Source organism: Corvus moneduloides, chromosome 7, assembly GCF_009650955.1.
Source record: "Corvus moneduloides isolate bCorMon1 chromosome 7, bCorMon1.pri, whole genome shotgun sequence".
Taxonomy (NCBI): domain Eukaryota; kingdom Metazoa; phylum Chordata; class Aves; order Passeriformes; family Corvidae; genus Corvus; species Corvus moneduloides.
Window position 1 is genome coordinate 26,257,445 of NC_045482.1, and position 14,163 is coordinate 26,271,607.

At 41.5% G+C, this 14,163-nt stretch overlaps 1 protein-coding gene across 1 annotated transcript in view; it reads right to left on the minus strand.

The window, feature by feature from the left end:
- CNTNAP5 (contactin associated protein family member 5) overlaps positions 1 to 14,163 on the minus strand; it is a 279,817-nt gene that overhangs the window by 154,102 nt on the left and 111,552 nt on the right. The window contains exon 4 of the mRNA XM_032113776.1: positions 3,015 to 3,162. Within this exon, the coding sequence (XP_031969667.1) occupies positions 3,015 to 3,162 (148 nt within the window). The remainder of the gene's footprint in view (positions 1 to 3,014; positions 3,163 to 14,163) is intronic.

The window sequence follows — 14,163 nt, forward strand, 5'->3', positions numbered from 1 at the left end:
TTCTGAACAAGAAACATTAATGTACATTTTCAGATCATCATCTCCTTCCTATTTCAGTACCTATTTTGAGGATACCACGTGAGATCTTTACAGGAATTTCAAATAAATGTAATTCATTTTCATTTAAATACATACTTTCTGAAGAAAGTAAACAATTAGCAGGCTATCTGTGAATTCCATCTCATATGATAGCCTTGGAGTCCTTTATTCATAGGAACTTAGATCTGTATGGGGTAGGATCAGGCACACTCATAATCTGAAATAGCTTTACTGTTCAAAACAAGTTTTTATTTTTCCAAAGAAACAATGTCAACCGGCAGCCAAAGAGAGGGTGGAAAAAAAAAAGGGAAGAAAGACAAAACGACAGAAGAAGAAAGCTTTTGTTTGACTAGGAGATTTGAGGAATAAACTCATAGCAAATTATTTCTAGCAGAAGCAATAAAGAACAGCAAGTGCCATTCAGCGGCACAGTACCACCACAGGCTAAATTACCCACTTTGGCATCCAATGCACACAGCAGGGTTCCCTGGTGTGTTTTGTTGCTGTGTCCTGGCAGAGTGTCACCTGGCAGGTGACAAGACCTGATGCCTTCCACATGCCCCCTACTAAAGAGTCATCACTGAAAGCTGCACTTGCAAAAGCTAGCACAGGATTGTGTTCCTGGTGCCTCTTGAGCAGAGAATGCTGCATAGGACAGTCATACTCCAGAAATGAGATAACAGAGCCTTCTGCTGCCACAAGACTGGCACATTCACCTAAAAACACAGCAGGGAAGCCATAGGTGGCTCTTACAGATGGATTTGTATCAGCTGATGCTGTTTCTACTCCCAGAATCACATCTCTTTCATATACATATAGACACTTGCAAGAAGATGGTGCATATACAATATACTTGTTCTTTTTCTACTTCAGTTTCCTTCCTGGCTTATTCAACAGCCTGTCTCTAGAAACTCAAGCTTTGTAATTTTTTTAAAAAAATTTTCCAGATTATTAATATATTTCTTGTGCTACAACTGAACATGGTGGATGAGTCTGTGTGCTATCAACTTTACAAAATGCAGTTATGTAGGTGTACACCAGCTCAGGATCTGCAGCAGATACTCTGTCAGTGTAACACTAAAGATGACATTTTATAAATGAGCAAACATCTTTTGTACAGTGCTGGTTTGTCTGGGTTAGGAGTAGCCAAGATGGTGAAACTATATAAGCACAACTTGTAGACAGGTATTGCTTGGCATGTGCAATTTGCCAGAGAGAAATGTGAATGGCACATTTATATAAATGGAATGAATATTTCAACACCCTGTAAAAGTTTTATGAATCCCTTTATTTCTTTTCTGGCTCGCTTTAATCTTGTTCCTTAATTCCGCACAAGCACTTTTATTTCCTGTAACTGCAGGGTACAGGAAAAAGATGAAGACATAGATGATAGCATAAGGCAACTCAGCCTGCAAGTGACTCTGAAACCTTCTTTGTGTCATAGAAAATACAACCACAGTCTGACATGAAAGCAGTGCTCATGTAGTACATCACATGAACTAGCACCAGAAAAAGAAAAATCAGCCACAAAAGTTTCAATCTTCCCCAAGTTCAAGTTCTTTTTGTTACACATCTGTTTGGACTATACTCTTAACTGCAGAGGTTTGGGCATCATTAACAGAAGAAAGCTCTTGAAAACAGATTAGCTGGTTGTTTCAGAGTAATGTCACCAAGGGCAGTTGATTTTGAATTTCAAGTTTCAGTTTAAATGTTCACTGATACACCTGGAAAAAGTCTCTTGCCCTAAAGGCTGTGCATCCAGACCAGGCTGTTACAGGTCACTGCACAGTGTCCGTACAGATGGAGGAACAGCACCTAAAAGAAGCTGAACAGATGTGATAGATGTACATCGAAACCGTAAGAATCTTCCTGTGAAACCATGTGAAGCAGTCCCAAGATCCATGTGCAGTGACAAGGCCCCAAAGAGTCCTGTGTCCCTGTTCAGTGGGAACACGTGAATCAAATAGTTTAATAAACATCTCTCTTTCATTTAGCTTAGATAAATTTAAGTAGTCTCCTGAACAGTTTTTATGCTTATTCTGTTACAACCCCTCATCTGTGCTTGGGAGGAACAGATAAGGACCTAAGCTAAATGGGGAGATGTACCAGTATGGTGGTGTCACATGATGGTGACTTGTGCCACACCACGCCAAATTTACTGGTAAAATGCTGTTAATCCCCTGAACTCTCCACAACAAACATCTCTCGTTTCCAGCAGCATCTCAAGTCACAAAAATGAACACAAAGTCACCTGAGAAACAAATATTGGACTTGTATTTCCTCATGAGTGGACTTTCGTTTTCTGCAGTGAGCAGCATCGGTCCTTTTGCCTCACATTCACAGTCTGCCATGCTCATAGGTCATACATCTGCAGCACTACACCAGGATATGTCACCAAAACACCCCAAGCCAGCAGCATTTATAGGCTGCTCCAAAGCCCAAAACACTACAGACTGTATCGTCAAAGACCATCACGTGTTAAGAGTGGCCAAAGAAAGCACTCATGTAAAAGCAGCTAAATCAGCAGACAGGTTCTCTGCACTCTGAAGCTATAAAGTCATCAGCCTCAAATATAACCACAGCTGCAAAATTCACAGCACTTCACAACTAGGTAACTTGCCTTAAACCCAGAAATTAACTGTTTAGGCAAATATAGACCTATAAAGATCCCAATTAGCTTTGTGGCCTCCAGTGGGCAGGAGGTTTTGCAGCATCTGACTGCCTGGCACTCCCAGAAGCAGAAAATTGCTCTGTGGTGGGCTCAGCTCTGAGGAGGCTTCACCAGCTGAGCGAGATGGGCAGCACATCCCTGAGCAGAAAGGTAGGAAAAACTACTGAAAGTAATGAAAAAAGTAAACAATGGCAATGTATTTCACATTATATTTTAACTCATAAAACTTTTACTCTTTCCACAGCACTGCCAGCACCAATTAAAAGCTCTTTGACAAAATGTGGGTTAAGATGCAGCCACTTACTGTAAGAGCAGCCGAAGACCTCAACTCTCAGTCCTATCCGCCCACCAACGTTCCACTTGAGAGGGATGAAGCGCAAGAATCGAGCTTTCATGGAGTGCAGCAGCTTGTGGTGAACCACACTGTCAGCATTGCTGTTCCCTGTGAAAACCTGGAAGGACAAAGAGCCTTGCTGAGACATTAAGCAACAAGAGGTGAATGCAGCACTCTGAACAAAGGCTGTGAACTGCCACCACTCTTCACAATTCTCAATCTCAAAAACTACTAAAAATTATTTAAATTGATTGTCAAGTTTTCTTCTAAGTGCTGCATCTCTTATGAAGGGAAACGAGGGAGACAGCAGCACACAGAGCACTTCAGCAGAGTGGGGGGATGTATACACAGAGTTACAAAAGCAGGTTGTAGATGGGGATGATACAGAAGATGCTGCACAATTTCTCCCAACCCAGGCCATTCCTGTGCACAATAATACCCCATCAACCCCTAAAATAGTCAGAGTCCCATCAGCACAGTGAAGGATGGGGCTCGATTTAGCCTTTGGTGCATTTATGGAAGTAGGAAAGGATAGACAAAGGCCACTGAAGTTCTCCAAAGCCTGGGAAGAAGAACAGGACCATGTATTTCTAGATACCCAACAGAAAACTCAAGCAAGAAACAGGAAGAGAGAAAAGCCTGAGTCAGTACACAGGAGAATCAGCATTTTGACTGTGTTTGCACTCGAGAGAGTTAAAGCATGCAAACAGTAATAATTTAATTTCTTTTCTTACCTATTTGATTAATTGCCTGCAACAGCAAGCCAAAATTAATGGCCCTAGTCAGAATTGTAACTTAACAAGAGGAAATTCTCTCATGGATGAAGAATGACCGAGGGATTTCAAAGACAAACCTTCAGAAAAACATCAAGGCTGTATTCCTGCCTGAAGCATTTTCAATTCATCTTTACACCCTTATCTGTAATATTGGCCCAGGAATATCACAGGCTTTCTGCAATCTTCACAACATTTGAGTAACTCAGCTAGGATTGAAATTTGAAGCTAAAAGTTTTGTAAAACATGAAAACCAAAGAGAGAACACACAAGCACATAATCTCATAGGAGAGCCATATTTTTAAAAGAGGTCCTGTAAGTATAGTATTTCATCACAAACAATTGTACCGGTTTTAAATGCTTCTGCAGTTAAAAAATTGGCACCATTCGCCTACACAATGCAATTGTGAGCACAAACTGGAATAAGCCCATTAAAGTAGACCTACAATTCATTTCTGTGGTTGAAGGATGTGTTAAAGAGATTAGGGGTTCACTTCTACACAGAATTTTTTCCTCAAATGCAAGCATTCAAATTTTTTTCCAAATGTTATTATGGATGTTGTAAAACCTCAGATTCAGTATATTCTTGTTTTAATCAACTCAGTATTCAACTCATTTCCTATACCTCTAGTTCTGAACTTTTCAAGCACAAGATCTTGTTTTCTACAAGTATAAAGCAACAGTTAACTAACCTCTCACAAATTAAGTTATATTATGTATTTTTTTTTTAATGGGGATTCTTGTTGATGTTAATTCAAAGTTAACCAAATACAGAAGTTTACTGCTTTATCCTTCAGATATGTTTTGTGAAGTGGAACAAACAGTACTTCTAGATGTCCTGATCTTACTCATACTGCTTTCCACATAGGAGCCAAGTTCAAATTCCAGCAGAGAGTCTTTCAGAGATTTTTTCCTTATATTTCAAGAGAAAAATCTTGTTCTTCTCAGTAATGAAACTGTTAGTAGAGAGTAAGCCTCACAGTCATAGCTGTGGCAGTCCTCACATTTTTAGTAAGACACTCATGGGTATACAAGATGCATAGATAGAAGTGTAGTTTTCTGTTTGTTTGCTCCAAAGGCTCATGTTCCTGGAGTCCTGTGATTATGCAAAAGCCTCACTTTTCATAACATAAAAAAGAAAGAAGAAAAAGAACAGAGGGGCAACAGAAAGTTTCCAGCCTTCCCAAATGTGAAGAAAAGCTTAAAATGCAGTGACTAGAGTGAAAGTAAGGGTGAAAATTAAGAGACAAAAGACAAAGTACAGTTTAACACTATGAAACAAGCTGGGGTGTCCAGCATACTTCAGGGACTGCCTGTGCCATCAAGGAGGTGGTTTTGCCAGAGAAATGATTCACAGCTGTACCACACCCATTGCAAGGTGACCTAGCAGCCTACCCACAGGCCCCTCTGCTACACCTCAAGAAAGAGCCAGAATTATCCACATCCAGGCCCCAGATCCACTCACTCCGAACATGATGGGCAACTGTGTAAAAACATCCTTCCCACACTGAAAGAGCCACATTGGTAAAAATAAACTGTTCTGAAGTCCTATACAGCCCTTACAGCACCTTTTTTCTCAAGCTTCTCTAATAAGCAAAGAGCTAATGACACTTTTGGGGAAAGGAAATCCACAGGCATTGCTGTACCCATTGATCTGTGCCTACGAGATGGTTCCGTGGGCAGCTGGCACATCCCTGCTTGCTGCTGCCAGCGGGGCGTCACTGTGTGTGTGCCTTCAGGGTTGCTTTGATTTTCCTTTCCAACTCCCACTGCTATACAAATCACCTTTTGATGCTTTATGGACCACCTGTCCATTGATTGAATAACACCAATTGCCACAGACGGTCACTTGAAAACTTAGATCCACAGCTGACACAGAAAAAATCCATCCATTAAAGAAGATGAAACTGGGATGCAGTACCAGATTTCACAGCCCTGGAGGTTCAGTTATTGATTAACAGTAAACCTATCAGTGACAATGGCAGAAGTCCTCTTGAGAAACAGCCTCTATTACAACCTGTTGTTGATAAGGATTAATTCCCAGGAACAAAATGACAAACAAGTGCAGAAAACAAAGCACCTGCATTTCCCATGCAACACAGTTGCTCTGGGAGGGAGCACAACACTTCAATCTGGGTCTTTTAACAAGCCCTGTAAACACAACAGACTGATGATTTACCTGGGAAATTCTGCCTCTGGCATTCTATGGGGCTTATAAATCAAAGAGCTCCATTAGTACCAAATTTTGCCACCAGCTTCTTGAAGGCAAAAGCTTTTCCCCAGTGCCAGCGGCCACAAGGTTAACAGCTGGCCAGGGCTGCCCCTCAGACCAAGCTTGTTTCACAGTGCCTGGCTGCACGGTGCTCTGCTGTGACACAGACCACGGCAACACAGTAATATTTTATGAGGCTTTTTTATGAGCCAGCAAAGGCAGGTCCCACTGGCATGAAAAGGTGAGGGGAGAGCAGCTGCAGTGGTTTGGAGCAGGGTCCGACCGGCTCAGTGCTGCCTCTTGGGCCGCAGCTGTCAGCATGTAGGGAAGAATGGCAATGAGACAAGCGTGTACAACACTCTTCCCAATGCTCAGCTCACCTAGTTCATGGAAGGCAGTGAAATAGGACAAAATGGAATTCCAGTTTAAATGAAAAAGAAAATTTTGAAAAGAAGCTTAAATCTCAAAACCGCTGCTGTTGCCTGAAATTTGCATGGATGACTCCCTCAGGAAAAACAATGATTTAACTAAATGGGCTATTTTTACAACTCTCCCATTCAGAGGGATCCCAAAAGCTTTTCAAGGGCAGTTCAGGAAAATGTCACACAACTGTGGTGAAATATGACAATTGTTTGATAACCCTGCAGACACACCTTTGTTTCTTTACCTCATGCATTAATTCAGACCTATGCCAGATCATACCAGTGAGATTTGATGAGCTTTAGATCCTCCTTTGGCCAAACTTAGACTGATCTCCACCTCCCAACAGACGAGTGGAAACTGGGTGCAAGTGTCTGCTCATGAAAGACTAATAAATTCAAAAGAGAAGATCAGATGCAGGACTTTATCTCAGCCTCCCCCCCGCGTGAACCCTCTGCACACCAAATGGCAACTTATTTACAGACCTGCAGAAGGTGGTTCCCATAATGGCTCTGCTAAATACATTCTGCTCTCCCACTTTGTAAGGCGGGTAATGGGATGGGTTCCAAATGAGTATCCAAGCAGCACCATTGCCACAATCCTCAGCCCTGAACGGTGACCAGGCAGACCCAAGGTTAACTACCTTCTAGGGGAGGTATTTTAAGACATTGAAAACTCTCATTTCTGCCAAAGTAACTCTGATGAGCTGAACTGAGGGGAAAAAAATAATCAGATTATAAATGTGCAGAGGGCATACAACACAGATGTTCGCAATTTACAACATTTCAACCTTCACTAAAAGAAATAAAAGCACAGAAAAGAGCACTCCACCTTCAAATCTCACCCGTGACATCACAGTGTGCTGCCTCCAGTGCCTGAAGAAAAAGGACAAGAGGGCACTTAATTCAAGCTATCCAGAGCTTAGTGAAGGAACCAAAGGGAGACAAAAAGCAGCTAAGCCTGTCATAAATCCCAAAACTGCAGTACTTATGAGTAAAATTGTGTCATTCTCCCCTTTAAACTTCCTTAGCTGGATGAGAAAGATCATGGGCTAGGAGTTTGTGCCGTGATACAGAACATACTTCCTGGTGAATGACTCCCAAGTACTTGAGTGTACATGCACTTTAAAAAAAGCATGACTTTTCAATGAAGAAACAACATGAAAATCTGAAATAGGAAAGAGAAGGCATTGCCTAGCTTTTCACATTTTTCAGGCTGAAACAAACTCTGACTTTTATCTTCGCCAAAGGCAATGGGATTTCAGTTGTGCTGAAGTTCGTGTTACCCAGAATGCAACTCAGTGGGGCTACTGGGTGTGGGTATTAAATCCAGGTTTTGAGGAAGCCAGTGACTAAAACCAAGTTATGGCAGGGGTCCTATGCCTCTGCTTATATGTGTGGAAAGAGACCAAGGACCATGACAAGGACACAATGCTGCCATAAACACACCATATGGAAACTCAGCAGCCTCTGATTTTAATGGGTTTCTTTTCACAGAAAAATTATACTGCATCAGTGCTTGCTAGCTGCACCTTAGGCCTGGACAGGTTTGTGGTTACTTTCTGTAACAATGAAAATTAAGAAATACATTTAGTTTCTGCTGCAAATCGAAAGTAACTGTCAGTTCAGGCAATTCTGGAAACTCGCCCCTTTCACCTCAGCTCAGCCCTAAAAAACAAAACCATACAAAAACTAAAATATAATTTCAAAGTCTAAATGTTTGGGGTTTTTTCACATTTTACTATTTCTGCATCCTGTGAATGCTAACTGTGAAAAATGTTGCTTTGCTTATGTAATGGAAAAAGTCCTGCCTAACACAGCAAGGCAGAACTGTTAATACCTTGTCACAAACACAGTGAAATGGCTTTGCTGTCATCTCCCTCGCCCTGTGCCCAGACTGGGAGCTGCTAAAAGCTCCTCCTCATTTGGAGGGTGAGTTCAGTGCAGCTGCCCAGCTCAGGAGTTCATGGCAGGATCTGGCCCCTGGGAGTTGTTCTCTTTCAGCATGTGGCCTTAAAAAATTATTTTGCTGTTAGAGGGGGCCAGACCATGGTGAGAAGGAAAGGATGACAAGGAGGACCGCTTAGGTCCTTTAAGAGCTGAAGTTTAGAGCTCTGTTTTCAATACCGGACAGCTACATTCGGCACATGGATGGCAAACCTAAGTATTCTGTTTTCCCACCTTTCTTTCTCAAGAGGCAAGTTACATTTTCTTTCAGTATTCTTTCAAACCATCTGTAGAAATGAAGTACATTTACTTGGAGGAACTTACCTGCTCAGGAGAGTCAATGGGAGCTTTTTCCACCAATTTAAGCAGGTTTCAGCCTGAGCCCAAGAAGAAACAGCTGTCAGCTTGGTCCAGGGACCAAAAGCTGGAGGGCAGGTTGTGTCCACTTAGCACATCAGTAACCTCTGAGCATCTCTTTCCACTTTATGTCTCTTTCCTTTAAATACACCATGGTCTTCATGATAAAAGGTAACCAGTTATTTCTGGTTAACCACCTTCTGAGCTGATTTGCCTGTTTCCAGACTCATGCTTCAGCTTCCAGCTTGAAGTCTAAACCCTATCCTACCTTCATAGAGAGAAGCCTCCTTTCTGCTTATGTTTCTTCTTTCTCAACAGCAGCTATATTTTTCCCTGTGAAACACCCATCCTTGACAAAAACCTCAGAAATAATACCCCCTGGCACACTGTCAGACAACAACCTCAGAAACAATATCCCTTGGCACATTGTCAGAGCTGCTATTAGGGAGGAGCAGGAGGGAAAAGAATACAAGAGGCACCTGTCAAAATTATCCTCCCATAACATATTATCTGAGCAAGTGACAGCTTTCCATCTCATCACTCCACGCCCTAATGGAAAAAAAAAAAAAAAATTCATCTACAAAGAGGTAGTTAAACTTCCCTATACAGCAAAGATTAAAATGACTGGCTGCAGTGATCAAGCAGGAGTCCTACTGGGACTGCATTACACTTGTTACTTACTGAGGGGCTGACTGCTGTGCTCCAGCAATGCAGCGTCTGCCTGGGCTCCTGAGCATTATTTAGACACCTCTGAGCTACTGGCAGTTTCTGCACAAGCAGGGCAGTCCAGGGGAGAGGAGATGCAGTAATGTGTCAGGGTCCATACTAATTCATCACTTCCCTAAATGATCTGCTCAAGTGAGAAGGTTATTTGCTGCTAATCCACCCCATTACACTGCGTGCATACCTTTCTGTCTGGTTAGTTACTTTCCAAATACAGGAACAAATGCTGTTAACAACATCATTAACATCAGATAGATGACTGCCCAAAGTAAACTACATTTATATTAAGGATGCTGCTTATTATCCTTCTGCTGACAGTTAGTAGAACTAATCACAGATTTTTCAATAAAATCCACCATTTTTACATCATCAAAATATTTTGCAAGCAAAAGCATTTAAAAAATTTTAAATAATAGCCATTAAGATGATCTATATAATATTATTTTCTAAATAGGTCTGCATCAAAATAAAAAACGTGTATAATGATGGTGACATTAGAAACATGAGGTTTCTTGGGTCCCTTAAGGACAGTGAAACATTTCTATTTATACCAAAGAAAATGAAACAAAATATTGGAGAACTTCTTAACCCTTTGCACATTTTTTTCCCCATTCTGATTCACCCCTAGAAAATTCTAATTTATTCTCTGGCTATGTTCAGCAGCACCTTTCTGTACTGAAATGGACAGTTTCATCTTTAAACAGTTCAAATTAGTGTCAATCTGTTTCCAGAGTCTGCCAGACTGTACCTTGGCAAAGTCTGAGACACTGTATCCACCAGAGACCTTTCCCAATAGGCATCTTGGGTAAAGTGATCTCTTTTGAAGAAAAACAAATTTACCGAATGGATAATACATGAGCTACATCACTTGACTTCAGGATGGAAAATGGTCTCTGTCTTCTTCCATTTCCTCATAGAGATGTAGCCCAAGTGCCTGATCCAATCTGTAGTTGGGCAGGTTGCCCTTCTTCTTCCCAGCAATGAACCAAGTGCAATTTCCTTACCCTACTGAGACACTCTTTGCATACATATGTGAAGTTGCACCTCGCATAATTGCATTCCATTGATGGAGAATGGATCCCTATCCTTAGATTTTAGAATCAGCTTTGTCTTGGGAGCACCTGGAGGTGAAGCTGTTATCGCTGTTAATATTATCACTGCTACATAAATAAAGAATAATAGAAGCAAGAAGCAGCAAAATTAAACCTGTAAATTACAAGTCTAAGCTAAAAGTCGGCAGCTAATTCCTGCTTCTGTTCAGCCTCCTGTACTTTATCTTAAAGGCAATCCTACATAAAGGTAGTATTTTAAACTAAATCACAACAAGGATAAATATTTCTCTAGTACCTTGACTAGATTAACCCTAGCCAACAGACTGAAACTGCTCTTCTGCTGCCAACACTAATCATAGATTTCAGCTGTTCTGCATAAATCTCATAGAGACCTTCATGCTTTACATTAAATTAGTGGGATTAACAATGCAGTGAATGTGTTTATGTCTGGCAGTGCTGGGGAACTCTGGGAACCTTCCCTGTGTTTAGCCTCATCAAAGTACATTTAAATAGCTAGTGCTGTACACTCAGTGTCTCTCTGGTTGTAATTTGCCAGACGGATCCAGCAAGATGACACCAGAGAGGTGTTAGTTATTCCATGCAACAGTGACCTCAGATGAATACCGTGCTTCATTATCTTAGGATATTTCACTGTTATAGTTTGATAGCATTTTCATTTGGATCAGATCCCTGTGGAAGGAGGAAGATAGGTAGGCTTGATTTTCTCCAGTGTTCTATAATGCACTGAAATGCAGGTGCCTACACACATTTTTTGTTATGCCCTCCTCCCCCCAGCCCCATAGCAACTTCCATAAGGAAGAAAAGACAGGTTATCGTTGTAGGCAACTCCCTTCTGAGGAGAACAGAGGGTTCAGTACTCTGGACAGATCCTCTTCTTATGAAAGTCTGCTGCCTCCCTGGGGCCTGGGTTAAGGACATCACCAGGAAAATTCCCAGCCTCGTACAGCCCTCAGATTAGTACCCATTACTGCTCTTCCATGTGGGTGGCAATGAAGCCACAATCTCACCCTTCAGAGCAGTGAAACCATGCTCATGCACATCAGCCATAGTCTTGGCCTAGTGAGTTACACAGTCTTGTCTCTACCACAGGAGGGCTAAACTTAATTGACAAATCTTCCTCCTACAAAACCATTACTGTAATGCTTGCAGCATCCCACATTTGAGTCTTGTCATTCCACTTTCACACTGAGGTCCATCACTGAACCACATTAAATTAATCTTGAGGACACTAAAGCAACTTAAAGAAACCACATCTCTTCCTCCTGCAATAGGGTAAGATGAGCTTTTGCAGCATCTTGGCAGGCGGATATGCAGTGTCTTCCAAATGCATGTCTGCCCATTACGTTTTGACCACACATTTCATTACACCAACCACACCAAACAATCCTCAGCAGTAGGCTCTGAAGATCATGATGTTCTCTAAAATACAGCACAAAAAAAAAAAAAGTAACTTTCTGTTAGTGATCCAAGAAGGAGGCCTGAAATTCTGACTCTGAGGTGTAATTTTTGCCGGCATACAAATAATACTTGTTACTGTTGTTATGGTAGGACATACGGCGTCGTGACACACTTGGCAGGTCCAAGATGACATCAGACCATCAATAAAAACTGTTCTATTACTTTTATTTTAGAAATTAGAAGAATATGGGAACTTTTCAGCGAGTTTGAAATGCCAGTGCTTGTAAAAACATATTTTGAAATGAGCATTACCCCCATGTGGATGAACGCAAGGGAAGGAACAAGAAGTTTCTTGCAACAAGAAGAGTTTCTATGCAAGAGATGTTTCTGTAAATGTGCAAACTGGGATGCATTATGCTGGACTGTCCCTAGGACCTTCAATAACAGTTTCATTCTTGTCCTTTCCCCAAGGAGGATCATCCTACAGAGTCTGTGTCTTTGCATCCTCTAACAGCAAGATATGTGATGCTGATTTACACAGCAAGATCACCAGTTTTTAAGCAGTTGTAATGGATAACCCATAGGAAGGCAAACAAAGACTGCAAGTTGTCATCCTCTGCTGTACACCTCCATTTAAGAAAGGAACAACAAATAATGAGGTATGGAAATACTCCTCAACCTTACATGCCATGGCACTAGGTTCAGGAGCCTCCCATGCCATTTTAGAAATGTAAGCATATTAAGAAAATGAATTTATTTCTGTATAGACCTGCAGCCCAATATTTACTTCAACAGATACTTTTTTTTTTTTTAAAGAAATCAAATCAGAGTAACAGCTTCAGTGAAGGGAAATTGCTTAAATGAAGGGAAAAGTAGAATTATATTTTAAAATGCCATGTCAATAATTTCAATAAAATGCCTCAATACAAATTAAGAGGCATTATAATTAATTTACTCTGCACTGGTGCGGCCTCAACCTTGAGTCCCATGTGCCATTTTGGGTGCCACAGCATGAAGATATTAAGCTGCTAGAGAGTATCCAAAGGAGGGCCACGAGGATGGTGAAGGGTCTGGACAGGAAGCCATGTGAGGAGTGGCTGAGGTCCCTTGGGTCTGATCAGCCTGGAGAAGAGGAGACTGAGGGGAGACCTCACTGCAGTTACAACTTGCTCATGAGGGGAAGAGGAGGGGCAGCACTGATCCCTGCTCTGTGGTCACAGTGACAGGACCCAAGGGAACAGCGTGAAGCTGGGTCAGGGGAGGTTTAGGCTGGATATCAGGAAAAAGTTTTTACCCAGAGGATGGTTGAGCACTGGAAAAGGCTCCCCAGGGAAGTGGTCACAGCACCAGCCTGACAGAGTTCAAGAAGCATTTGGACAATGCTCTCAGGCACACGGTGTGACTCATGGGGTGTCCTGTGAAGGGCCTTGAGTGGGACTCAGTGATCCTGATGGGTCCTTCTTACTCAGCATATTCTATGAGTCTATAAATTGAACAGTCTGCTTTTTCAGAGACCTTTCTTACCACTCCTTTTGTAAGTTGTCCTTTTTCCTTTCACTTCCATACAGTTTTTCCCTAAATCATAGCTAGGTAAACACTAAAAACTAGAAATCTTGGAAGCCTCTCCAATGGTATCAGTATTTCCCATTGAAGTATGGCAAAAGATGTGGGAGTTGCGGAGAGGGGGAAGTATGGGAAAAGAGGAGGGAGTTGAGGAGAGAGGAAATCAATAGCTCCTTAACAAGCCCTTCTCCTGAGGTGTGAAATCTAGCACACGGGGCTCTTTTATTCTTTTTATCTCCTGATCATAGGTGAAAGAAAGGATCAGTGAATAGGATCCATGAAAGAGCTCGCCTTTAGAACAAGAAATAAGAACACCTAACATTTTTTGCAAATATTAAGATGAAGGCATTGTGTTTAAGGTGTTTTTATCCTGAAAGCAGTATGAGTAGCTACCCCTTGAAAAGTAACAAAGAAGGGAAGAAAGAAGCAAGTGTTTTCAGGCAATGCAACCCACAGAGTGGAAAATTAACCTATTACAGGATTTCCTTTCAAACCTTTTGCACACATCGAGGCCTGAATAATAAGCTGGGCTAGGATGTATGTTCACAGCTCAGTCTTCAGAGATGAACTTGTTCTCTAACTAACAGAAGATAACTCTGTAAATATACAAATTTAACTTCTAATAAAGAAGGACACTGAAATTCCCTCAAATGC